The sequence below is a fragment of the Coregonus clupeaformis genome, chromosome 20 (assembly GCF_020615455.1).
Source record: "Coregonus clupeaformis isolate EN_2021a chromosome 20, ASM2061545v1, whole genome shotgun sequence".
Taxonomy (NCBI): domain Eukaryota; kingdom Metazoa; phylum Chordata; class Actinopteri; order Salmoniformes; family Salmonidae; genus Coregonus; species Coregonus clupeaformis.
Window position 1 is genome coordinate 45,485,584 of NC_059211.1, and position 27,448 is coordinate 45,513,031.

General features: G+C 42.1%; 1 protein-coding gene across 5 annotated transcripts in view; it reads right to left on the minus strand.

The window, feature by feature from the left end:
• LOC121533506 (phospholipid phosphatase 2) overlaps positions 1 to 27,448 on the minus strand; it is a 49,642-nt gene that overhangs the window by 14,950 nt on the left and 7,244 nt on the right. Inside the window, exons 2-3 of one of the 5 annotated variants that reach the window (XM_041839503.2) lie at positions 26,095 to 26,329; positions 25,838 to 25,931 (exon numbers count right to left, since the gene is read on the minus strand). Coding sequence is in view for 1 of the 5 variants with exons in the window: in XM_041839501.2 (XP_041695435.2) it covers positions 22,820 to 22,877 (58 nt within the window). In the remaining 4 variants the exon portion in view is untranslated. Of the gene's footprint in view, positions 1 to 22,819; positions 23,393 to 25,837; positions 25,932 to 26,094; positions 26,612 to 27,448 lie in introns of those variants that run through there. The other 4 variants (XM_045205519.1, XM_041839504.2, XM_045205520.1 and 1 more) reach the window with 4 other exon arrangements.

Genomic DNA, 27,448 nt, shown 5'->3' on the forward strand with positions numbered 1-27,448 from the left:
ATTGAAAACAGAGAAGAAAAATGCTTCTTAGCAAAGAGCAATTTCTCAAGCAAGAATTTTGATAGGACTGTCTGGGAGTAGTCTGAGTGTGGAGAGGAAAACTGAAAACTAGCTGTTATTGGCAGAGAGGTTTGGAACTCTTTCTTTCGGGTCTATTAACTAATTTACCACCTGGTGATGTCACCAGGCAGGTCTTAACTCCATCCCACCTAAACAGGCTGAAATTTCAAGCAGCTTTTTCAAACAGTGCTTACACTAACAGGGCATTATCATAATTTTCACAGTATTATTCCAACCTCATAGTGTGGATATATATAAAACACAGGAAAATCTTGTTTTTGACTGCACTGGGCTTTTAAGAACACACCAGCTGTTGATAGTTTGACCTGGGCTAGGCACTGGGCAGGATAAGCAATTACCCACTTTATTGCTCTGTGATCACATCTAGCTTAGTGTAATGTCATTTAAATGTAATAACAGCCTACACTTATTGACACATGATAAATTGCAAACCTTCGTTTGAAATGGAACACTGAAGGTTCCAGAATATTCCTGAGTCCTGGTCTGAGAGCACACCTGCAGAGAGGCCATGCAGAGAGCTAACCCTGGAGAATGGATAGCACCTCTTTGTAGTTCTGGCTTGTTACCATTCATCCACACTTCACAGTAACCTTCTAATAATTAATCTTCAGACCACACCACTGCACACTCCCTTTATATCAACTTCAACACACCATGGTAGTGATTCAGTTTTATTCTTAATTCTAACAATGTATTTCCTACGGGAAAGCCAGGAAAAACATTGTTATCATAGTATTGCTATGGAATTGGGCAGTGGAGTGCATTTCAATACATTTTTGTGGTGGAACTAAGGCCACACCATAACTGGTGTGTTCAGTGCCTAAAAACACTTATTTGTTAGGATCAGAAGAATGGATTTGACTTACTTCTCCTTTCTTTGGAGGGTGCATGGGGTGAGGTGGGTCATCTAAATTTGACCTAGAGATTTTAAGCCAAGGCTTGTGACATGGTGGGCTTTAGAGTTGATTGGGGAGCCAGCGAGACTCTCTCTATCTAGCAGTCGGTCTGATGTTCTCACTCCTGGAAAATCCCATGGTGGGATAGATCATATCCTGAAAGCCTGGAGATGCTGCCCTGGAGCAGGTCCCAACAACATTACCCATTCTGCGCTCTCCTCTCTAGGGCCCTATAAAATCCACGATGCAGAGAATTTGGACGTAATCACGCATTAAAACGGAATTCAACAATATAAAAAACATGTATTGAACTTAGTAGGGAATCAACTAAATGTATTGAAAATGAATTAATTTGGCCAAGTTTATCATAAGACATGAACAGAATGCATCAGTGATTTGTATTTCTTGCAACTTTCTGAAGAGGCAAGGATCATTTCCCTTGTCTGTGTGGTGAGCGTGACTACCACTTTGTGTAGCCGTTAGCGATGATGCTAACAAAAAGTATTCTGGTAGATGGAAAGGCTTTCCCAAAAACCTTCTCAATTAAATGTTAACTACAATGTAGCCTATGCTTACTGGCAGAATGATATAATTATTATTTGCATCAATCCAGTGGTTATTTGTTTTGCAAACTCTACCATCACAAAACACTGCTAAACAACAGCCTCTTGCACACAATAATTAAAGGGTAACTACAGCCCAAAACAGAAATTGATCAAATTCTTCCAATACCTTAAAAGTAGTCTCCTGGTGTGGTCTAAGCATGGTTGTGGACTTAGAACATCCAATTTAGTTGTTTTTCTATTTATAAAAGTGTGATTTTGAGAGCGAAAACGTGAAAATACTGGGGGAAATGGAAACCTTGAAAAACAAAACGTAATCAGGCAAAATATTAAACTGATTTTATAGGCCCCTACCTCACACCACACCACACAAAAAAAAAACAATGCAGGAATGTGCCGCCAAAGGCCAGACCATTACGAAATCATAGTCTGCCAATTGTAAGAGAAGTTATCAGTTTACAGTTATCATAGCCCCCCATCAAAGGGACTGATTGGGCCTGGATGACATGGGCAATGTGCTAAATAATAATGGGGAAGTCAGAGTGGATGATTGTTGGATGTTGACAATGACAACAATCTATGTATTTATTTAGCTTCACCTCAAATACAGTGCCTTCGGAAAGTATTCAGACCCCTTGACTTTTTCCACATTTTGTTACGTTACAGCCTTATTCTAAAATGGATAAAAAATATATTGAATTCTCACCAATCTACACACAATACCCCATAATGACAAAGCGAAAAAAGTTTTTTAGAAATGTTTGAAAATGTATTACAACTTTAAAAACAGAAAAACCTTATATACATACACTACCAGTCAATAGTTTGGACACACCTACTCATTCAAGGGTTTTTCTTTATTTTTACTATTTTCTACATTGTAGAATAAAATATATTTTATATTTGAGATTCTTCAAAAACCCACCCTTTGCCTTGATGACAGCTTTGCACACTCTTGGCATTCTCTCAACCAGCTTCATGAGGTAGTCAACTGGAATGCATTTCAATTAACAGGTGTGCCTTGTTAAAAGTTATTTTGTGGAATTTATTTCGTCTTAATGCGTTTGAGCCAATCAGTTGTGTTGTGACAAGGTGGGGGGGGGGTATACAGAAGTTAGCCATATTTGGTAAAAGTCCATATTATGGCAAGAACAGCTCAAATAAGCAAAGAAAAACGACAGTCCATCATTACTTTAAGACATGAAGGTCAGTCAATACGGAAAATGTCAAGAACATTGAACGTTTCTTCAAGTGAAGTCACAAAAACCATCAAGCGCTATGATGAAACTGGCTCTCATGAGGACCGCCACAGGAATGGAAGACCCAGAGTTACCTCGGCTGCAGAGGATAAGTTCATTAGAGTTAACAGCCTCAGAAATTGCAGCCCAAATAAATGCTTCACAGAGTTCAAGTCACAGATACATCTCAACTTCAACTGTTCAGAGGGGACTGTGTGAATCAGGCCTTCATGGTCGAATTGCTGCAAAGAAACCACTACTAAAGGACACCAATAAGAAGAAGAGACTTGCTTGGGCCAAGAAACACTAGCAATGGACATTAGACCGGTGGAAATTTGTCCTTTGGTCTGGAGTCCAAATGTGAGATTTTTGGTTCAAACCGCTGTGTCTTTGTGAGACGCGGTGTGGGTGAACGGATGATCTCTGCATGTGTAGTTCCCACTGTAAAGCATGGAGGAGGTGGTGTTATGGTGTGGGGGTGCATTGCTGGCGACAATGTCTGTGATTTATTTAGAATTCAAGTCACACTTAACCAGCATGGCTACCACAGCATTTTGCAGTGATACGCCATCCCATCTGGTTTGGGCTTAGTGGGACTATCATTTGTTTTTCAACAGGACAATGACTCAACACACATCCAGGCAGTGTAAGGGCTATTTGACCAAGAAGGAGAGTGATGGAGTGCTGCATCAGATGACCTGGCCTCCACAATCCCCTGACCTCATCCCAAACCATCTCAATTGGGTTGAGTCGGATGGCAGAGTAAAGGAAAAGCAGCCAACAAGTGTTCAGCATGTGTGGGAACTCCTTCAAGACTGTTGGAAAAGCATTCCAGGTGAAGCTGGTTGAGAGAATGCCAAGAGTGTGCAAAGCTATCATCAAGGAAAAGGGTGGCTACTTTGAAGAGTCTCAAATATAAAATATATTTTGATGTGTTTAACACTTTTCTGGTTACCACATGATTCCATATGTGTTATTTCATAGTTTTGATGTCTTCACTACTATTCTACAATGTAGAAAATAGTAAAAATAAAGAAAAACCCTTGAATGAGTAGGTGTGTCCAAACTTTTGACTGGTACTGTACGTATTCAGACCCTTTGCTATGAGACTCGAAATTGATATCAGGTGCATCCTGTTTCCATTGACTATCCCTGAGATGTTTCTACAACTTGATTGGAGTCCACCTGTGGTCAATTCAATTGATTGGACATGATTTGGAAAGGCACACACCTGTCTCTATAAGGTCACACAGTTGACAGTGCATGCCAGAGCAAAAACCAAGCCATGAGGTCGAAGGAATTGTCCGTAGAGCTCCGAGACAGGATTGTGTCGAGGCACAGATCTGGGGAAGGGTACCAACAAATGTCTGCAGCATTGAAGTTCCCCAAGAACACAGTGGCCTCAATCATTCTTAAATGGAAGAAGTTTGGAACCCTTCCTAGAGCTGGCCGCCGGCCAAACTGAGCAATCTGGGGAGAAGGGCCTTGGTCAGGGAGGTGACCAAGAACTCCAGAGTTCCCCTGTGGAGATGGGAGAACCTTCCAGAAGGACAACCATCTCTGCAGCACTCCACCAATCAGGCCTTTATGGTAGAGTGGCCAGACGGAAGCCACTCCTCAGTAAAAGCCACATAACAGCCCGCTTGGACTTTCTCTAACGACTCTCAGACCATGAGAAACAAGATTCTCAGAAAAAAATAAACCTGCTCCAGAGCGCTCAGGACCTCAGACTGGGGTGAAGGTTCACCTTCCAACAGGACAACCACCCTAAGCACACAGCCAAGACAACACAGGAGTGGCTTCAGGACAAGTCTCTGAATGTCCTTGAGTGGCCCAGCCAGAGCCCGGACTTGAACCCGATCGAACATCTCTGGAGTGACCTGAAAATAGCTGTGCAGTGACGCTCCCCATCCAACCGGACAAAGCTTGAGAAGATCTGCAGAGAAGAATGGGAGAAACTCCCCAAATACATGTGTGCCAAGCTTGTAGCGTTATACCCAAGAAGACTCGAGGCTGGAATGGCTGCCAAAGGTGCTTCAACAAAGTACTGAGTAAAGGGTCTGAATACTTATGTAAATGTGATATTTCTGTTTTTCTATAAACTAGCTAAAATGTCTAAAAACCTGTTTTTGCTTTGTCATTATGGGGTATGGTGTAGATTGATCAGGGCAAAACACTATTTAATCAATTTATGAATCATGTGGAAAAAGTCAAGGGGTCTGAATACTTTCCGAATGTATTGTAACTGGAACATTTGCACTGCCCTATAATTGATATAAATTTATTCATTGATACAACCTGCACTTTAAAATGGCCAGCCTGAGTTCATATTGAAGTAATTCAGTATTGAAGCAGCTGGCCTGTCAAGCACATACAGTGAGGGAAAAAAGTATTTAATCCCCTGCTGATTTTGTACATTTGCCCACTGACAAAGACATGATCAGTCTATAATTTTAATGGTAGGTTTATTTGAAAAGTGAGAGACAGAATAACAACAAAAAAATCCAGAAAAACATATCAAAAATGTTATAAATTGATTTGCATTTTAATGTGGGAAATAAGTATTTGACCCCTCTGCAAAACATGACTTAGTACTTGGTGGCAAAACCCTTGTTGGCAATCACTGAGGTCAGACGTTTCTTGTAGTTGGCCACCAGGTTTGCACACATCTCAGGAGGGATTTTGTCCCACTCCTCTTTGCAGATCTTCTCCAAGTCATTAAGGTTTCGAGGCTGACGTTTGGCAACTCGAACCTTCAGCTCCCTCCACAGATTTTCTATGGGATTAAGGTCTGGAGACTGACTAGGCCACTCCAGGACCTTAATGTGCTTCTTCTTGAGCCACTCCTTTGTTGCCTTGGCCGTGTGTTTTGGGTCATTGTCATGCTGGAATACCCATCCACGACAAATTTTCAATGCCCTGGCTGAGGGAAGGAGGTTCTCACCCAAGATTTGACGGTACATGGCCCCATCAATCATCCCTTTGATGCGGTGAAGTTGTCCTGTCCCCTTAGCAGAAAAACACCCCCAAAGCATAATGTTTCCACCTCCATTTTTGACGGTGGGGATGGTGTTCTTGGGGTCATAGGCAGCATTCCTCCTCCTCCAAACACGGCGAGATGAGTTGATTCCAAAGAGCTCCATTTTGGTCTCATCTGACCACAACCCTTTCACCCAGTTCTCCTCTGAATCATTCAGATGTTCATTGGCAAACTTCAGACGGGCATGTATATGTGCTTTCTTGAGCAGGGGGACCTTTGCGGGCGCTGCAGGATTTCAGTCCTTCACGGCGTAGTGTGTTACCAATTGTTTTCTTGGTGACTATGGTCCCAGCTTCCTTGAGATCATTGACAAGATCCTCCCGTGTAGTTCTGGGCTGATTCCTCACCGTTCTCATGATCATTGCAACTCCACGAGGTGAGAACTTGCATGGAGCCCCAAGCCGAGGGAGATTGACAGTTATTTTGTGTGTCTTCCATTTGCGAATAATCGCACCAACTGTTGTCACCTTCTCACCAAGCTGCTTGGCGATGGTCTTGTAGCCCATTCCAGCCTTGTGTAGGTCTACAATCTTGTCCCTGACATCCTTGGAGAGCTCTTTGGTCTTGGCCATGGTGGAGAGTTTGGAATCTGATTGATTGATTGCTTCTGTGGACAGGTGTCTTTTATACAGGTAACAAACTGAGATTAGGAGCACTCCCTTTAAGTGTGTGCTCCTAATCTCAGCTCGTTACCTGTATAAAAGACACATGGGAGCCAGAAATCTTTCTGATTGAGAGGGGGTCAAATACTTATTTCCCTCATTAAAATGCAAATCAATTTATAACATTTTTGACATGTGTTTTTCTGGATATTTTTGTTGTTATTCTGTCTCTCACTGTTCAAATAAACCTACCATTAAAATGATAGACTGATCATTTCTTTGTCAGTGGGCAAACGTACAAAATCAGCAGGGGATCAAATACTTTTTTCCCTCACTGTATACTAGAAAATGCATTGAATGTGGAAAAGAGGCACATTCTTTGAGAGATTTTGGGCAGACCAAATAGAGGAAAATAGGGATTAAGGGGGCACACACATGCATATCAAACTTCCATAAAAAAACATTGAGCTTTCTGAAACTCTGTCAAATCATGCAAACACAGTCAGTACAGCAGGAAAAGGCCAATCATGGGAATGAGAATTATCAGTGAACAATGCAAAACCAATAACAACGATAACAGCCGTGGTGTGTGGGTGTAATCTGAGTTTGACAGTTGTCAAACTCAAACATCAAGCGCGTCACTTGTCAAGGGATCACTACAATATAAACCCAGCTACCTGGGGCGTGAAATCTTTAACATTCTAGAAATGGAGTTTATTCGCGTTGGGTCTGAATATGCAAACCTAAATGCTGCGATCACAAAATTCGGTGTCCACGTCACCAACAAACTATCATGGTCCAAACACACCAAGACAGTCGTGAAGAGCGCACAACAACACCTTTTCCCCCTCAGGAGACTGAAAAGATTTGGCATGGGTCCCCAGATCCTCAAAAGGTTCTACAGCTGCACCATCGAGAGCATCCTGACCGGTTGCATCACCGCCTGGTATGGCAACTGCTCGGCATCTGACCATAAGGTGCTACAGAGGGTAGTGCGTACGGCCCAGTACATCACTGGGGCCAAGCTTCCTGCCATCCAGGACCTATATACTAGGTGGTGTCAGAGGAAGGCCCCAAAAAATTGTCAACGACTCCAGTCACCCAAGTCATAGACTGTTCTCTATGCTACCGCACGGCAAGCGGTACCGGAGCGTCAAGTCTAGGACCAAAAGGCTCCTTAACAGCTTCTTCCCCCAAGCCATAAGACTGCTGAACAATTAATCAAATGGCCACCCGGACAGTGTTTTTACACTGCTGCTACTCGCTGTTTATTTGCTTACCGCCCCAATAGATCCACAGACGATGCAATCGCCATCACACTGCACACTGTCCTATCCCATCTGGACAAGAGGAATACCTATGTAAGAATGCTGTTCATTGACTATAGCTCAGCCTTCAACACCATAGTACCCTCCAAGCTCATCATTAAGCTCGAGGCCCTGGGTCTGAACCCCGCCCTGTGCAACTGGGTCCTGGACTTCCTGATGGGCCGCCCCCAGGTGGTGAAGGTAGGAAACAACATCTCCACGTCGCTGATCCTCAACACTGGGGCCCCACAAGGGTGCGTGCTCAACCCCCTCCTGTACTCCCTGTTCACCCATGACTGCGTGGCCAAGCACGCCTCCAACTCAATTATCGAGTTTGCAGACGACACAACAGTAGTAGGCCTGATTACCAACAATGACGAGACAGCCTACAGGGAGGAGGTGAGGGCTCTGGGAGTTTGGTGCCAGGAAAATAACCTCTCACTCAACGTCAACAAAACAAAACAAAGGAGATGATCGTGGACTTCAGGAAACAGCAGAGGGTGCACCCCCCTATCCACATCGACGGGACCGCAGTGGAGAAGGTGGAAAGCTTCAAGCTCCTTGGCGTACACATCACTGACAAACTGAAATGGTCTACCCACGCAGACAGTGTGGTGAAGAAGGCGCAACAGAGCCTCTTCAACCTCAGGAGGCTGAAGAAATTTGGCTTGGCACCTAAAACCCTCACAAACTTTTACAGATGCACAATTGAGAGCATCCTGTCGGGCTGTATCACCGCCTGGTACGGCAACTGCACCGCCCGCAACCGCAGGGCTCTCCAGAGGGTGGTGCGGTCTGCCGAACGCATTACAAACTACCCGCCCTCCAAGACACCTACAGCACCCGATGTCACAGGAAGGCCAAAAAGATCATCAAGGACATCAACCACCCGAGCCACTGCCTGTTCACCCCGCAATCATCCAGAAGGCGAGGTCAGTACAGGTCCATCAAAGCTGGGACCGAGAGAATGAAAAACAGCTTCAATCTCAAGGCCATCAGACTGTTAAATAGCCATCACTAGCACATTAGAGGCTGCTGCTGCCTATTGAAATCACTGGCCACTTTAAGAAATTGAACACTAGTCACTTTAATAATGTTTACATATCTTGCACTACCCGTCTCATATGTATATACTGTATTCTATAATATTCTACTGTATCTTAGTCCATGCCGCTCTGTCATTGCTTGTCCATATATGTATATATTCTTAAATTCCATTCCTTACTAGATTTGTGTGTATTAGGTATATGTTGGGAAATTGTTAGATATTACTTGTTAGATATTACTGCACTGTCGGAGCTAGAAGCACAAGCATTTCGCTACAACCGCAATAACATCTGCTAAACACGTGTATGTGACAAATACAATTTGATTTGATTTGATTACCCCACCTACATGTACAAATTACCTCGACTAACCTGTACCCCCGCACATTGACTCGGTACCGGTACCCCCTGTATATAGCATCGTTATTGTTTTGTGTTACTCCTACTTATTTTTTACCTTAGTTTATTTAGTAAATATTTTCTTAACTCTTTCTTGAACTGCATTGTTGGTTAAAGGCTTGTAAGTAAGCATTTCACGGTAAGGTCTACACCTGTTGTATTCTGCGCATGTGACAAATAAAATTTGATTTGAAGTATAAAAACTTTGGGAACCATGCCATTCTGAAGAGGTTTATTCTATCTGTAAGATTTATAGAAAGATTGTTCCATTTATATAGATCTGCATTCATAGTGTTGAGTAATGGAATAAACATATCTTTATACTGTATATTTGTTGTCACTTATTAAGCATCCTAAGCATTTAATATTTGTGTGGTCCACTTAAAGGATTGCTGTAGATGGTGAGTTTATATATATACACACAGTGGGGGAAAAAAGTATTTAGTCAGCCACCAATTGTGCAAGTTCTCCCACTTAAAAAGATGAGAGAGGCCTGCAATTTTCATCATAGGTACACGTCAACTATGACATACAAAATGAGAAAAAAAAATCTTTATTTGCAAATTATGGTGGAAAATAAGTATTTGGTCAATAACAAAAGTTTCTCAATACTTTGTTATATACCCTTTGTTGGCAATGACACAGGTCAAACGTTTTCTGTAAGTCTTCACAAGGTTTTCACACACTGTTGCTGGTATTTTGGCCCATTCCTCCATGCAGATCTCCTCTAGAGCAGTGATGTTTTTGGGCTGTCGCTGGGCAACACGGACTTTCAACTCCCTCCAAAGATTTTCTATGGGGTTGAGATCTGGAGACTGGCTAGGCCACTCCAGGACCTTTAAATGCTTCTTACGAAGCCACTCCTTCGTTGCCCGGGCGGTGTGTTTGGGATCATTGTCATGCTGAAAGACCCAGCCACGTTTCATCTTCAATGCCCTTGCTGATGGAAGGAGGTTTTCACTCAAAATCTCACAATACATGGCCCCATTCATTCTTTCCTTTACACGGATCAGTCGTCCTGGTCCCTTTGCAGCACAACAGCCCCCAAAGCATGATGTTTCCACCCCATGCTTCACAGTAGGTATGGTGTTCTTTGGATGCAACTCAGCATTCTTTGTCCTCCAAACACGGCGAGTTGAGTTTTTACCAAAAAGTTCTATTTTGGTTTCATCTGACCATATGACATTCTCCCAATCCTCTTCTGGATCATCCAAATGCACTCTAGCAAACTTCAGACGGGCCTGGACATGTACTGTCTTAAGCAGGGGGACACGTCTGGCACTGCAGGATTTGAGTCCCTGGCGGCGTAGTGTGTTACTGATGGTAGGCTTTGTTACTTTGGTCCCAGCTCTCTGCAGGTCATTCACTAGGTCCCCCGTGTGGTTCTGGGATTTTTGCTCACCGTTCTTGTGATCATTTTGACCCCACGGGGTGAGATCTTGCGTGGAGCCCCAGATCGAGGGAGATTATCAGTGGTCTTGTATGTCTTCCATTTCCTAATAATTGCTCCCACAGTTGATTTCTTCAAACCAAGCTGCTTACCTATTGCAGATTCAGTCTTCCCAGCCTGGTGCAGGTCTACAATTTTGTTTCTGGTGTCCTTTGACAGCTCTTTGGTCTTGGCCATAGTGGAGTTTGGAGTGTGACTGTTTGAGGTTGTGGACAGGTGTCTTTTATACTGATAACAAGTTCAAACAGGTGCCATTAATACAGGTAACGAGTGGAGGACAGAGGAGCCTCTTAAAGAATACGTTACAGGTCTGTGAGAGCTAGAAATCTTGCTTGTTTGTAGGTGACCAAATACTTATTTTCCACCATAATTTGCAAATAAATTCCTTAAAAATCCTACAATGTGATTTTCTGGATTTTTTTTCTCTCAATTTGTCTGTCATAGTTGACGTGTACCTATGATGAAAATTACAGGCCTCTCATCTTTTTAAGTGGGAGAACTTGCACAATTGGTGGCTGACTAAATACTTTTTTCCCCCACTGTGTGTGTGTGTATATATATATATATATATATATATATATATATATATATATATATATATATATATATATATATATATATAATTATTTTATTTATTTTTTCTATTGCCATTATTTAGTTTTTTTCCACATTCATTTTATATCCTGAGATTTTAGAGTATTCTGAACATATTTTTTAGCAAAGGGGAGATTGAGTTTACAATATTGGTCAGGTATATGAGGAGATCTGCAAAAAAGTTTAGTTTATATTCATGTTTACCAATAGTGATATCTGTTACGTATGGGTCCTGTCTAATTATTTTTGTAAGCGGTTCAATTGCTAGTGCAACAGGAGGGGGGAGAGAGGTCATTTCAGACTTGTGTCCCTTTCTAAAGCAATTTAATCAGATAAAGTATTTGTGTATATTTTTGCTTTAGGACATTTATATAATATTTTTATTAAATTAATTATTTCAGCTGAAAAGTTGAAAGCTTCCAAAGTTTTGAATAGAAAAGGCCATTCAAGACGGTCAAAAGTTTTTTCGGCATCAATAGACATTATTGATAAATCTATATACAGCTCTGGAATAAATTAAGAGATCACTGCAAAATTATCAGTTTCTCTGGTTTTACTATTTATAGGTATGTGTTTGGGTAAAAATAACATTTTTGTTTTATTCTATAAACTACTGACAACATTTCTCCCAAATTCCAAATAGAAATATTGTCATTTAGAGCATTTATTTGCAGAAAATGAAATGACAACTGGTCAAAATAACAAAAAAGATGCAGTGTTGTCAGACCTCGAATAATGCAAAGAAAATAAGTTCATGTTCCTTTTTAAACAACACAATACTAATGTTTTAACTTAGGAAGAGTTCAGAAATCAATATTTGGTGGAATAACACTGATTTTCAATCACAGCTTTCATGCGTCTTTGCATGCTCTCCACCAGTCTTTCACATTGATGTTGGGTGACTTTATGCCACTCCTGGCGCATAAATTCAAGCAGCTCGGCTTTGTTTGATGGATTGTGACCATCCATCTTCCTCTTGATCACATTCCAGAAGTTTTCAATGGGGTTCAGGTCTGGAGATTGGGCTGGCCATGACAGGGTCTTGATCTGGTGGTCCTCCATCCACACCTTGATTGACCTGGCTGGGGAACATTGTCAGAGCAAAAGGAAGCAAGTTTTCTTCCAGGACAACCTTGTACGTGGCTTGATTCATGCGTCCTTCACAAAGACAAATCTGCCCGATTCCAGCCTTGCTGAAGCACCCCCAGATCATCACCGATCCTCCACCAAATTTCACAGTGGGTGCGAGACACTGTGGCTTGTAGGCCTCTCCAGGTCTCCGTCTAACCATTAGACGACCAGGTGTAGGGCAAAGCTGAAAATTGGACTCATCAGAGAAGATGACCTTACTCCAGTCCTCTATGGTCCAATCCTTATGGTCTTTTGCAAACCTCAGCCTGGCTCTTCTTTGCTTCTCATTGATGAAGGGCTGTTTTTTGCCATCCAGCTGGTTCTATTGCAAGAGGATAGTGATGTCCACAGCAGTGGTTTTTATACTTTTCCTCGTTAAATAAGATTTGGTTCAGGTGATCACCTAATCAGTACCTAATTCAGTAGAATGAGGTGTGCCTGTGTTGGAATTCAACAGACACTGGAATGGAATGGCTGTCATACATGTAGAGATGCTGATTTAAGAATAATTTGCAGTGGTCTCAATTTTTTCCAGAGCTGTATATTTTTTGTGCGTATTGTATTAAACTGAAACAAGTTATTGTATTTGTAAGTGTCTATTTTTAATAAACCCTGTTTGATTTATATGTATCAAGTCTGGTAAGACGTTTGCCATTCTATTGCTTACAAGCTTTGTTATTATTTTATTGTCACAATGTATTAAACTTATGGGTCTACAATCAGTAGGGGACTCTCCAGATATTCCTGGTTTTAACATAATTGAAATAATCGTTTGATACATGGAACTAGGAAGTATTGAATTGAGTGACATTTGTGTTGTCATTTGTGTAAATAGGGGAAAGCAATCAATTCCTGGTGCTTTTCTCTGCGCTAATGTTTTAACAGTATCTAATATTTATTTTTGGGTGATCTCTTTTTAGTGATTATTTTTTGTCTGCTGATAATTGCTTCAGGGTTGTTGAGTCTAAAAAGGCTACAGGATCCGTCCAACTGTTGTTTAATTCTGATTTATATAAAAGTTAATAGAAGCTTTTAAAATTGTCATTAATCATCTTGTTATTTGTAATTACCGCATTTGTAGCTTTATCTTTTAAAATCGTAACTGGTTAAGTCAAATCAAAATCTGATCTGTGAATTAATTTGTAGTGTATTAGTTGATGATTTAAACTTCGGGAGGACATTGGGATATTGTTCCAGACTCTTTTCCAATATGTAGTTTGTTTGCAGTCTTTAAGATCTGTGTTTCATACCGTAACTATTCCCATTGTAGATTTTTTTATATAGATTAGATACAAAACTTCCACTTGTGTTCTGGCTACCTAAAAAGTGGCTGGAATGGGAGTGGTTGACTCCATAAGTGCGCATAGCGGTTCTTAACAGCAAATAAATAAATACAAATGACGAACCAGGTAAATTATAATTATTTTTTTTAGGTCATGAAAGGATAATAAACCTTCATCATTCATTATGTCTGAAACTTTATGAATTCCTTGTTCAGACCATTGTTTAAAAATAATAAGTTTCCCTCCCAAAAGGTAGGGTAATTTCTAAATATTGGTGTTTGGGTATGCCATTGCACTTCCCAATTACCCAGTTTTTTGATTTGTTGCCAGGTCTGTATTGAGTGGGCAATGATTGGTCCAAACTGAGTACAGCAAAACTTAGAGGATATAAGGCAGAGAATGGTACATCTTTCAATGTAAATGGTGACACAATATTTTCCCTATGTCCAACCAAGGAATACATTTATTTTGATCAAACCATTTCTTAAGTGGGCGGAGAACTAGAGACAAAGCATGTAACTTGAAGTTGGGTAAACCTAGATCTCCAAAACCTTTGGGTTGCTTGATCGTAGTCATTTTAAATTCTGGGACGTTTGCCTTGCCATATAAAATTCAAGACTGAACTTTGAATATTTTCCCAGTACCCTAATGGCGTGGGCAAAGGAAGCATGCTAACAAAGAAATCTAGGCTAGGCAAGACATTAATTTTCACTATCGAAATTCAACTTCATAAAGTTAATGTTAGATTAAACAATCTGTTGAGATCTGCTGTAATTGCAGTTGTGACTTGTTTGTAGTCCTTCAAACTATTTTATGTACAGAGGGAAAAATGTCAATGCCCAGATATTTAAAATGGGTCACAATTGGTATCTTCGATTCTATATTGAGATTGAACATTGCTTTGTTAAGTGGGAGCAGAGATGATTTAGTGAGGTTGATCTTATAACCTTATATACAGTCGTGGTCAAAGGTTTTGAGAATGACACAAATACTACATTTCACAAAGTCTGCTGCTTCAGTTTTGATGATGGCAATTTGCATATACTCCAGAATGTCATGAAGAGTGATCAGATTAATTGCAATTAATTGCAAAGTCCCTCTTTGCCATGAAAATGAACTTAATCCCCCCAAAACATTTCCACTGCATTTCAGCCCTGCCACAAAAGGACCAGCTGCCATCATGTCAGTGATTCTCTCGTTAACACAGGTGAGAGTGTTGACGAGGACAAGGCTGGAGATCACTCTGTCATGCTGATTGAGTTAGAATAACAGACTGGAAGCTTTAAAAGGAGGGTGGTGCTTGAAATCATTGTTCTTCCTCTTAACCATGGTTACCTGCAAGGAAACCCGTGCCGTCATCATTGCTTTGCACAAAAAGGGCTTCACAGGCAAGGATATTGCTGCTAGTAAGATTGCACCTAAATCAACCATTTATCGGATCATCAAGAACTTCAAGGAGAGAGGTTCAATTGTTGTGAAGAAGGTGTCAGGGCGCCCAAGAAAGTCCAGCAAGCGCCAGGACCATCTCCTAAAGTTGATTCATCAGGGCACCACCAGTGCAGAGCTTGCTCAGGAATGGCAGCAGGCAGGCGTGAGTGCATCTGCACGCACAGTGAGGCAAAGACTTTTGGAGGATGGCCTGGTGTCAAGAAGGGCAGCAAAGAAGCCACTTATCTCCAGGAAAAACATCAGGGACAGACTGATATTCTGCAAAAGGCACAGGGATTGGACTGCTGAGGACTGGAGTAAAGTCATTTTCTCTGATTAATCCCCTTTCCGATTGTTTGGGGCATCCGGAAAACACCTTGTCCGGAGAAGACAAGGTGAGCGCTACCATCAGTCCTGTGTCATGCCAACAGTAAAGCATCCTGAGACCATTCGTGTGTGGGGTTGCTTCTCAGCCAAGGGAGCGGGCTCACTCACAATTTTGCCTAAGAACACAGCCATGAATAAAGAATGGTACCAACACATCCTCCGAGAGCAACTTCTCCCAACCACCAAGAACAGTTTGGTGACGACCAATTACTTTCCAGCATGATGGCGCCCAAGAAAGAAACTGATTAAACAGCATGATCATTACATAGGCGCACCTTGTGCTGGGGACAATAAAAGGCCAATCTAAAATGTGCAATTTTGTCACACAACACAATGCCATAGATTTCTCAAGTTTTGAGGAAGCATGCAATTGGCATGCTGACTGTAGGAATGTCCACCAGAGCTGTTGCCAGAGAATTAAATGTTAACTTCTCTACGATAAGCCGCCTCCAACATCATTTTTAGAGAATTTGGCAGTACGTCCAACCTGCCTCACAACCGCAGACCATGTGTAACCATGCCAGCCCAGGACCTCCACATCCAGCTTCTTTACCTGCGGGATTGTCTGAGACCAGCCACCTGGACAGCTGATGAAACTGAGGAATATTTATGTCTGTAATCAACCCCTTGATGCGTACAATCACATATTTGTGACCATTGTTGAGTGGTCCGGCAGCGTACCATCGCAAATATGTGATTGGAACAGTAGCAACAGAACGTATAATGCAACAAGCGTGTGTAAACAGCATTGTTGTCTGAAAAGCATCTAAACAATGTTTTCTACAGATGGGAAATAAAGGTCTTCACAACTTTATTCCTCAATTTCACTTTTTATTGTAAAAGATAAATGCGAACTTCATCATCCAAGCATCACACAGAACACATCCAAACTCATTCCATAAAATCAGTCTAAATGACAGGTTGCGCTGACAAAAAACAAAACATAAGTTGTCGACCTAACAGCTAGACTTGTTTACAATGTACCACATCTCTGGTGAGCACAAGGGAGAAATGTAATATTGTTTAGAAAAGAGATGCGTGTCAGCTAAGCGAACAGCAGCTAAATTCTTTATGATGGGGGTTCATTTCATTTATGGGGGGTTTTCAAGTCCATGGGGGGTAGAAATGGGGGAATGTATCGTGGGGGATATGATGCAGGAAATATTACTATGATGGGCGATTTATCAATAAATGGGAGGCAAACACAGGAGAAGTTTATAAGCTAAATAAAAATAAAACTCCTGGAAAGGGGGGTCTGAGCTGGCAACAATGTGGTACTGTAGTTACAATCTGATGCCGCATTCAAAACAACTGGGAACTGGGAACTCGGAAATCTCAGACTTCCGTGCGTTGAAGACAACTGGGAACTCTGAAAAAAACGAGCTCCGACTGGGAAAAATAGTTTTTAATGGTCATCCGACTCGGAATTCCAACTCGGGAACTCGGGCCTCTTTCTAGAGCTCTGACTTTCCGACCTGAAGATCACTGCCGTCATGATTTGACCGCGTATTTTTCTCATCATAAATCAGTATAACCTTAAAAAAACTGGTGACCAAGAACCCGATGGTCACTCTGACAGAGTGGACAACCATCTCTGCAGCCCTCCACCAATCAGGCCTTTAAGGTAGAGTGGCCAGACGGAAGCCACTCCTCAGTAAAAGGCACATGACAGCCTGCTTGGAGTTTGCCAAAAGGCACCTAAAGACTCTCAGACCATGAGAAACAAGATTCTCTGGTCTGATGAAACCAAGATTGAACTCTTTGGCCTGAATGCCAAGCGTCACGTCTGGAAGAAACCTGGCACCATCCCTACGGTGAAGCATGGTGGTGGCAGCATCATGCTGTGGGCATGTTTTTCAGTGGCAGGAACTGGGAGACTAGTCAGGGTCGAGGCAAAGATGAACGGAGCAAAGTACAGAGAGATCCTTGATGAAAACCTGCTCCAGAGTGCTCAGGACCAGGTTCACCTTCGAACAGGACAACGACCCTAAGCACACAGCCAAGACAACGCAGGAGTGGCTTCGGGACAAGTCTCTGAATGTCCTTGAGTGGCCCAGCCAGAGCCCGGACTTGAACCCGATCGAACATCTCTAGAGAGACCTGAAAATAGCTGTGCAGCGACGCTCCCCATCCAACCTGACAGAGCTTGAGAGGATCTGCAGAGAAGAATGAGAGAAACTCCCCAAATACAGGTGTGCCAAGCTTGTAGCGTCATACCCAAGAAGACTCGATGCTGTAATCGCTGCCAAAGGTGCTTAAACAAAGTACTGAGTAAAGGGTCTGAATACTTATGTAAATGTGATATTTCCTATATATGTGATATTTCCGATATTTCATAAATTAGCAAAAATGTCTAAAAATGTGTTTTTGCTTTGTCATTATGGGGTATTGTGTGTAGCATGATGAGAAAAAAACAATTTAATCAATTTTAGAATAAGGCTGTAACGTAACAAAATGTGGAAAAGGTCAAGGGGGCTGAATACTTTCCGAAGTCACTGTACATACGGTATGCTACAGTATAAACGACAACACGATATACAGAAAATAAGGCACTTACTTTGATAGGAACGCACACACCAAAGTTATTATTTGTAAGGAAAACAACAAAGGCAATGCGGACACCAGCCAAGGGGAAAATGTTTGTGCAAGGCCTGTTCTGACTAGAGATGCACAAATGTCTTCATACTTGATCTGGGGAAACACTGGGGAAGTGCTGGGGCTCTCGTCTAAATTAAAAGTTCGTCCGGCTCAGTAAAGCCTCAAATATAAATTGTCCGCAACAGTGAAATGGGCTACTTCTTATGTGAATTAATGAGGAGGTGGAACACACCTCAATTCAAACTGTTGTTAGAAAATAAAACTTGTTAGAAAATAATTTGAAATTGACAAGTTGAAACATTGCCTATAGATAATTAGCAGGTAGCGTGTCTTGGTTTGAGGGCAGTGCGGGTTAACAGTCCTGTTGCGTAACAATCACATTTTGGAACAGTGAATGCATTCGGACATCACGCGCATAAAGAAAAGCTCACGCTGGGGCGAACATTAGAGGTACGTGGAACTCACACGTGAAAAAAGCCCTTTTGTGGGGAAAAACTCATTCTGATTTGCTGGGCCTTGCTCCCCAGTGGGTGGGCCTGGCTCCCAAATGGGTAGGCCTATGCTGTGTCCCTGCCCAGTCATGTGAAAGCCATAGATTAGGGCCTAATGAATTTATTTCAATTGACTGATTTCCTTATATGAACTGTAACTCAGTAAAATCGTTGAAATTGTTGCATGTTGCGTTTATATTTTTGTTCAGCACAGATGCACTAACTGTGATGAAAGTAATATGTAATCTATCCTTAAATGACCATTGATATTGCGTTATAGGTCTGAATAATTTGAATATGTTTGGAGGAGTGCATCTTTGGTAACCGGACAAGAGGCGCTCTTTGGAAATGGGGATGGATACAAGCCGAATGGAGTAGCCTTTGAAATCACTGCAACACTTAACAAAGAGCTGCAGTTCGTTTCAGAACGGTTGGCAAGGAATAAGTTAGTCCTAAATATTTCAAAAACTAAAAGCATTGTATTTGGGACAAATCATTCACTAAACCTCAACTAAATCTTGTAATAAATAATGTGGAAATTGAACAAGTTGAAGAGACTAAAACTGCTTGGAGTAACCCTGGATTATAAACTGTCATGGTCAAAACATGTTGATACAACAGTAGCTAAAATGGGGAGAAGTCAACAAGGCAGGTCCTACAGGCTCTAGTTTTGACACACCTGAACTACTATTCAGTCCTGTGGTCAGGTGCCACAAAGAGGGACCTTGGAAAATTACAATTGGCTCAGAACAGGGCAGCACGGCTGGCCCTTTCCGCACATCCAAAATAATAACAGGAGCTGGCAAAAATAATGTACAATAGCCTACATAGATAAAAAGGAGATGCCCCCAAACTTCTTTTAATAAAGCTTTGGTGATTAAGATTTATTTCTAAGCGGTCTCATGAGCCAAAACATTTATGATAGTCTTGACTCTTGGCGAATGCATTGGGCAGGACAAAAAAACCCAGCCTTCATTAAGAGGGGAGGCTATGCTTGGTTTTTAATCAAAAAAGTTGTATGTTTCTAAATATGAGATTTACGGGCACAAAAAGTAAATCTATCTTGTTCCATGTACATATGGGCACTGTGCATCACGGCTGGATAGGCTGCGCTTCCGCTGTCAAAATCCATGCCATAACCAACCGCGTTCCCGCTAAGACCAGCTTTTGGTTGGTCTTAAAATATCCCCACCAGCGCTGCCTGAAATTGGCACTTCGGTGCACGTTTTTAAAGACCCACCTCAGACATTGCCACCCATCCCACCTCAGCGCAAGCGAGCTCATTCAAGACAGGTAAACCCGAGAAGCCGGTGTTTGGAGGATATATTGGCACGGGTGTTCGCAGAGGGGCGGCAAACCGTGCCATTATCACTTTTACACAACGGGTTACCAACATATTCAAATAATGATTGACATATTTTCACTAAAAACTTTATTTTTATATATTTATTCATACTACAGTGGGGGAAAAAGTATTTAGTCAGCCACCAATTGTGCAAGTTCTCCCACTTAAAAAGATGAGAGAGGCCTGTAATTTTCATCATAGGTACACGTCAACTATGACAGACAAATTGAGAGAAGAAAATTCCAGAAAATCACATTGTAGGATTTTTATGAATTTATTTGCAAATTATGGTGGAAAATAAGTATTTGGTCACCTACAAACAAGCAAGATTTCTGGCTCTCACAGACCTGTAACTTCTTCTTTAAGAGGCTCCTCTGTCCTCCACTCGTTACCTGTATTAATGGCACCTGTTTGAACTTGTTATCAGTATAAAAGACACCTGTCCACAACCTCAAACAGTCACACTCCAAACTCCACTATGGCCAAGACCAAAGAGCTGTCAAAGGACACCAGAAACAAAATTGTAGACCTGCACCAGGCTGGGAAGACTGAATCTGCAATAGGTAAGCAGCTTGGTTTGAAGAAATCAACTGTGGGAGCAATTATTAGGAAATGGAAGACATACAAGACCACTGATAATCTCCCTCGATCTGGGGCTCCACGCAAGATCTCACCCCGTGGGGTCAAAATGATCACAAGAACGGTGAGCAAAAATCCCAGAACCACACGGGGGGACCTAGTGAATGACCTGCAGAGAGCTGGGACCAAAGTAACAAAGCCTACCATCAGTAACACACTACGCCGCCAGGGACTCAAATCCTGCAGTGCCAGACGTGTCCCCCTGCTTAAGCCAGTACATGTCCAGGCCCGTCTGAAGTTTGCTAGAGTGCATTTGGATGATCCAGAAGAGGATTGGGAGAATGTCATATGGTCAGATGAAACCAAAATATAACTTTTTGGTAAAAACTCAACTCCGTCGTGTTTGGAGGACGAAGAATGCTGAGTTGCATCCAAAGAACACCATACCTACTGTGAAGCATGGGGGTGGAAACATCATGCTTTGGGGCTGTTTTTCTGCAAAGGGACCAGGACGACTGATCCGTGTAAAGGAAAGAATGAATGGGGCCATGTATCGTGAGATTTTGAGTGTAAACCTCCTTCCATCAGCAAGGGCATTGAAGATGAAACGTGGCTGGGTCTTTCAGCATGACAATGATCCCAAACACACCGCCCGGGCAACGAAGGAGTGGCTTCGTAAGAAGCATTTCAAGGTCCTGGAGTGGCCTAGCCAGTCTCCAGATCTCAACCCCATAGAAAATCTTTGGAGGGAGTTGAAAGTCTGTGTTGCCCAGCGACAGCCCCAAAACATCACTGCTCTAGAGGAGATCTGCATGGAGGAATGGGCCAAAATACCAGCAACAGTGTGTGAAAACCTTGTGAAGACTTACAGAAAACGTTTGACCTGTGTCATTGCCAACAAAGGGTATATAACAAAGTATTGAGAAACTTTAGTTATTGACCAAATACTTATTTTCCACCATAATTTGCAAATAAATTCATTAAAAATCCTACAATGTGATTTTCTGGAGAAAAGAAAATCTCATTTTGTCTGTCATAGTTGACGTGTACCTATGATGAAAATTACAGGCCTCTCTCATATTTTTAAGTGGGAGAACTTGCACAATTGGTGGCTGACTAAATACTTTTTTCCCCCACTGTATTTCATCCTTCCACAAGATATATTCCTGACACAAATCTAGGGTTGCTACTCAAGGAGGCTGGTCGTTCGTTCTATCGGTTCCGTTGCCAGAGACGCGACCCAGTCGTTCAGTCTTTTTGTTCTGCATCTATGGACGCAACCCAGTCGTTCGTTCTAAAATGTTCCATTGCCATACTGGCTGCCAACATTCTTATCCCTTGCTTGCTAGCTAGCCAACTACGGCTAACTTACAGTCACATCAAACAGTGCAGCCAGAATAACAACGAAGTAGCTGCACTTGCATTTGTTTAAGCTGTTTATTTGGATACATCCTTAACAATGAGCTAATGATGCATGATTTCACCTGGCATAGAACATGTGCTCTCTCGTCAGGACACTGTTGTTCGAGAGCTAGCCAACAACACAGCTAACACAATCACTTCAAACTAAAGCTGGAAAGACTTCAAACTAGCTGCACTTCGTTTCGTTTGACCTGTTTTATATTGATAGTTCTTTGTATATATATCCATAACAATTATGCCGATTCATGACTTCGACTGGCTGAGAAAAGCTGCCTGCCTGTCTGTCTCATCCCGACATGTTCATCACTATAGGACAGCTGGAGATCGAATTTGAATATTGAAACAATGTTGTAAATGTCAGAGACTTACAGCAAGGTTTATACAAATCTCCGATATTGAAAACAAAATGTTAGTCTAAAAGAAATGTGAGACAATGTCTAGATGCTTTTTATAGTGGAGATCAAGTTTATAAATTGCCTGGCTGGGCTGATGAGAGAGTGGATTGCGCGGTCAGATGGAACAGAGTAAATAGGCATTTTAACGTCATAGATTTAGCTGGTGGTAACTTGTGGAATAGACACCTGCTGGAATGCAGTTTTAACCCACTAGCATTCATGATTAGACCACCCGTTGTATAATTGACAATAAAGGAATGGTCTCTTGGAAACATTTCTTGCACATCACTGGTACGTTCCTATGAAAACGTTAGGTAATGACCTGAGACTCAAAGGAAAGTGCTCTAACGTTGTGTGAACGTCTATTGTTAGCTGGGTGGATAACCTTTCTATTTTACATAAATTGGTACTTAATCTGTCCAAAACTCAAATCACTATGCTATCGAGGCACATACATAGGTCTGGCTTGTGTAGGCTATAGAATCGTTTCTATGTTCAAGCACAGTGTGAAATTGATGCACTGTAGCTACTGTAGGCTACTTACCTACTACCACGCACAGCACGTCCACCAAGACATACATCTTCTTTTTTCTCAAATCCATAATTGTTCTTCTGTTGATAGAGGCTGCCAGTTGATCAGACACGTGTTTGGAAACTTAGTTTACGAGTGCTGACATCGAGTCCGCTGAGTAAAAAACGTATGCAAACAGCCAACCTGTATTGCGAGTTCTTCCGGAATTTAAGCTACTTTCCTACCTGCCCACAGATGTTGACACCTATATGTGCAATTTTGAAGTCCGAAATATGTCTTCCAAACTCACACTAGTCATCTCAATCGGCGACAGTGTTAAAATCTTACCCTCATATGTTGGTTGTAATGACAGGCTTGAAAAAGGAACCTTTTACAGTAGTTGAGGCGTCCGACAAGCCAACACAACCCTCCACGCCACAGATCCCTCCTTCCCACTTCCTTGCAGTTTTTTACTCCCACAATCTGACGTCGAATAGTAGTCCTACATTTTCTGTGCCAAGTTTGAAAGTAAGAATTCACACTGACAGCAATAATAAAAGAAAGCTGAGCAGAAGTCAGCCTTGCTGGTGGTAAAGCAGTTCGTTTGTCAGAGTAGCTTACAGTGGACAGCAGGTGATTTGTGTGGAGGCGGATGTACTTCACTGTATACTGTGTATTGATTGATAAATGTGCCATACAACTTTGGGGATATTTAAGAGCATTTCCATAGATCAGTGTAAATTTACTGGGAATTTTGGGGAAACCCATAGCACTACATTCATATTGACACGTGTGATAAATATTTTTTTTATATCTTTAATGAGTTGTTATAGGATAATGCCTCGAGAGCATTCAAGGCAAGTAATAACTTACTGAATATATCACGCCAAACATGGCATTAACAATATCTTATATTCAATCATGACATAACCTAAATCTATCCACTCTAGCCAGTAGGCTAACGTTACAGACCTCAGCAGGCACCCATTGGAGCTGGGCGATATGAACAAAAATCCATATTACGATAAATTACCTGAATTTATGCAACAACAATAAATAGGATACGTTTATAACATGAATGTGCACCGGTTTTATTTATTTATTATCCTTTAAACTACTACTACTAGTTTGATGGTTGTAGCCATCAATTGTCCCATCACCCATATTACCAAACTTATTTCATTTAAAACTTCACATTTCTCTAGTATAGGCTACTTAACGTAAAGAACGATATCAGCAAAATGCCTACGATAAGTGATCGGTATGGTTGGTGTTGATCATTTTCGGTTTATCGTCCCAGCTCTACACCCCATGCATTGTCAATACTGCATACTTGGATAATATTTGCATATATTTCCATGCAGTGCCTGATCCTTAATTCAGTAGGCTATACAGTATTTAACAACATGCTATGCTCCAACTCCTGTAACCACTGCTGAAAGTGCAAAAAGCCCCAGGGATGCTGACTCACACATGACTGGAGTTGGCCGGTTGACGCTGGGTAGTAAAAATGAAATTGGGTCCAAATGTGACATTAGTTGTGGGCATTAATCAAAGGGGGGTGGACCCATGCTGAGTAATGGGCCTCAGTATGTGGAAACGTTAATACTCTGCGACAACAGGACAAAACTTCCAGTCTTACAAATGCAAAGGGGTTTTACAAATCCTGCTGGGATTGTAGAATTAACATGACCAAGCAACAGCAGGACTCCAAGGAGCTGGGATAACTTAAGTGTTTCTGTTTCTTCATTAGCACTAGACCTAGGAGTAGACTTATGTTCTAGCCTGGCATGACACCCTACTAGCCTCTCTTATAACACAGCAGCTCCGTAGATAAAAACTACAGTAGCTACATACCAGGAGTTAGACATGCATCAGTAGATGAGACGATATTTCAGCATATATTTGTAAAGTTTATATATAGAACATATGATACATATATTTTGAAGTACTTTGCATGTGGCCTTTGCCAGAAAGCACAGTAAGACCCAATGAAAACCTCAGTGTGTTATAACAGAAACAAACTCAGGACATCTGATAGAAAAACAAAGAACAGTAAAAACAGTTTCACAATATAGCAGCCTGGGATCAGACATCCTAAGAAATGGTACTATCACTTATACTGAAAAAAATACATAAATACAACATGCAACAATTTCAAATATTTTACTTCAGTTCATATAAGGAAATCAGTCAATTGAAATAATTGAATTAGGACCTAATCTATGGATTTCACTTGACTGGGCATGGGTGCAGCCATGGGTGGGTCTTGGAGGGCATAGGCCCACCCACTTGGCAGCCAGGCCCACCCACTGGGGAGTCAAGCCCAGCCAATCAGAATGAGTTTTTCCCCACAAAAGGGCTTCATTATAGACATAAATTCTCCTCAGATTTTTTTCTGCTCATGAAACCAACACTTTACATATTTTTGTTCAGTGTACATTCAAAATCAATAGGTTTCTGCCCCCTACTGGGTGAGTGGGGACAATGGGGCTGTATTTGAAATGGTGTTCTCTCCTCTTTGAGATTCTGAAAAATTAAAAGAATCACTTTAAACATGTAGTATTGGTTAGACTAACAATAGCATTAAAGTGCAATACAGAGTAATCACTTAAAATAATGTTTTCAAAAATGAGTCCTACTCTGTGTAGTTTTCTTTTGACTTCCAGAGATCTTCAATTAGAGAATTTGTCTACAGATATGTGCAGTAAATATGTGTTTTTCCATTTTGTAGTGAAGTCACATTTTGCTATCTGGCATATAAAAGTACCCACCCCCTCAGTGAAAAAGACTGTGGTGTATTTTGTCTCGGAGTTCCAGGTTGACAGGCTACTATGTGCGGGGTCAGGGACTTCAGAAAAGAGATTCTGCTTTATCCTGCAGAGAACAGACACTGTTATCAGACTCACAGACTAAGTGGAGGCCAGTCTGCAGTCTGCTGCTAATCAGCCAGGGAAACATTTGGGTCTGGCAGAATGCAGCAGGCTGATAAGACATGGGGAAGAGTTGCACTGCAGGCCATCTCGGCTGCTCTCTCTGTGGCTCTCTCACCTCTGTCTCCACTGTAGGCAGGTCAGCAGTATCAGGATGGTGAGCACAGCAGGAATGGAACACAGCAGGATGGTGTCCACTGAACCGATGCCCTCTGGATTGGAACACACACACAACATACAGACACACACACACATATGGATGAACACACACAAACACATGTACAAGGGCACACAAACACACACAAATGAATGCACAACTGTCCACTCCAATGGAGGTAAGTCAACAGAATAGTCGCTGCCTGTCTTAGTCCTTACCTACAGCCATTGGACAATCATGTGGATCCTACACAGTCCAGACAAACCACTCAACTGGTACTACAGCCGTTCTCCTGGCACAACTACAACCTCAGGATTTCCTCTTCAATCTGAACGTAGAGGCTGTAGCTGCAGCTGAAGCCATGCCTCTGCTCCAGAGGAACAGGCTCCCACTGCAGGACAACATCACTTCTGCTCAGGTCCTGCACCACTGGCTTGGGGCCAGCAGAGGGGGCTGAAGAGTCAGTGTAAGAGGGTGAGTATAAAGGTGTACAATACAGCCACATAAAAATATATTAATTATGGTGACAGCTATTGACAAATCAATGAATGAGCTGAGCTAAAGCCTAGGATATACAGTAGGCTTGTGTTGTGTGTGTATTTTACCTCCTTGCCTGGTGTATGCTTGTACTGAGAGCTTCTACCCAGTCTCTGCACCATACTCGCTACACCCGCAATAAATCAAATCAAACTTTATTTGTCACATGCGCCGACTACAACAGGTGTAGACCTTACCGTGAAATGCTTACTTACAAGCCCTTAACCAATAATGGGGGGGTGTCAATGTAAATAGTCTGGGTGGCCATTTCATTAACTGTTCAGCAGTCTTATGGCTTTGGGGGTAGAAGCTGTTAAGGAGCCTTTTGGTCCTAGACTTGGTGCTCCGGTACCGCTTGCCGTGCAGTAGCAGAGAGAACAGTCTATGACTTGGGTAACTGGAGTCTTTGACAATTTTTTGGGCCTTCCTCTGACAGTTTATAGGTCCTGGATGGCAGGAAGCTTGGCCCCAGTGATGTACTGGGTGGAACGCACTACCCTCTGTAGCACCTTACGGTCAGATGCTGAGCAGTTGCCATACCAGTCGGTGATGCAACCAGTCAGGATGCTCTCGATGGTGCAGCTATATAACTTTTTGAGGATCTGGGGACCCATGCCAAATCTTTTCAGTCTCCTGAGGGGGAAAAGGTGTTGTCGTGCCCTCTTCACGACTGTCTTGGTGTGTTTGGACCATGATAGTTTGTTGGTGATGTGGACACCAAGGAACATGAAACTCTCGACCCTCTCCACTACAGCATGTTCGGCCCGCCATTTCCTGTAGTCCACGATCAGCTCCTTTGTCTTGCTCACATTGAGGGAGAGGTTGTTGTCCTGGCACCACACTGCCAGTTCTCTGAGCTCCTCCCTATAGGCTGTCTCATTGTTGTCGGTGATCAGGCCTACCACTGTTGTGTCGTCAGCAAACTTAATGATGGTGTTGGAGTCGTGTTTGGCCACGCAGTCATGGGTGAACAGGGAGTACAGGAGGGGACTAAGCACGCACCCCTGAGGGGCCCCAGTGTTGAAGATCAGCGTG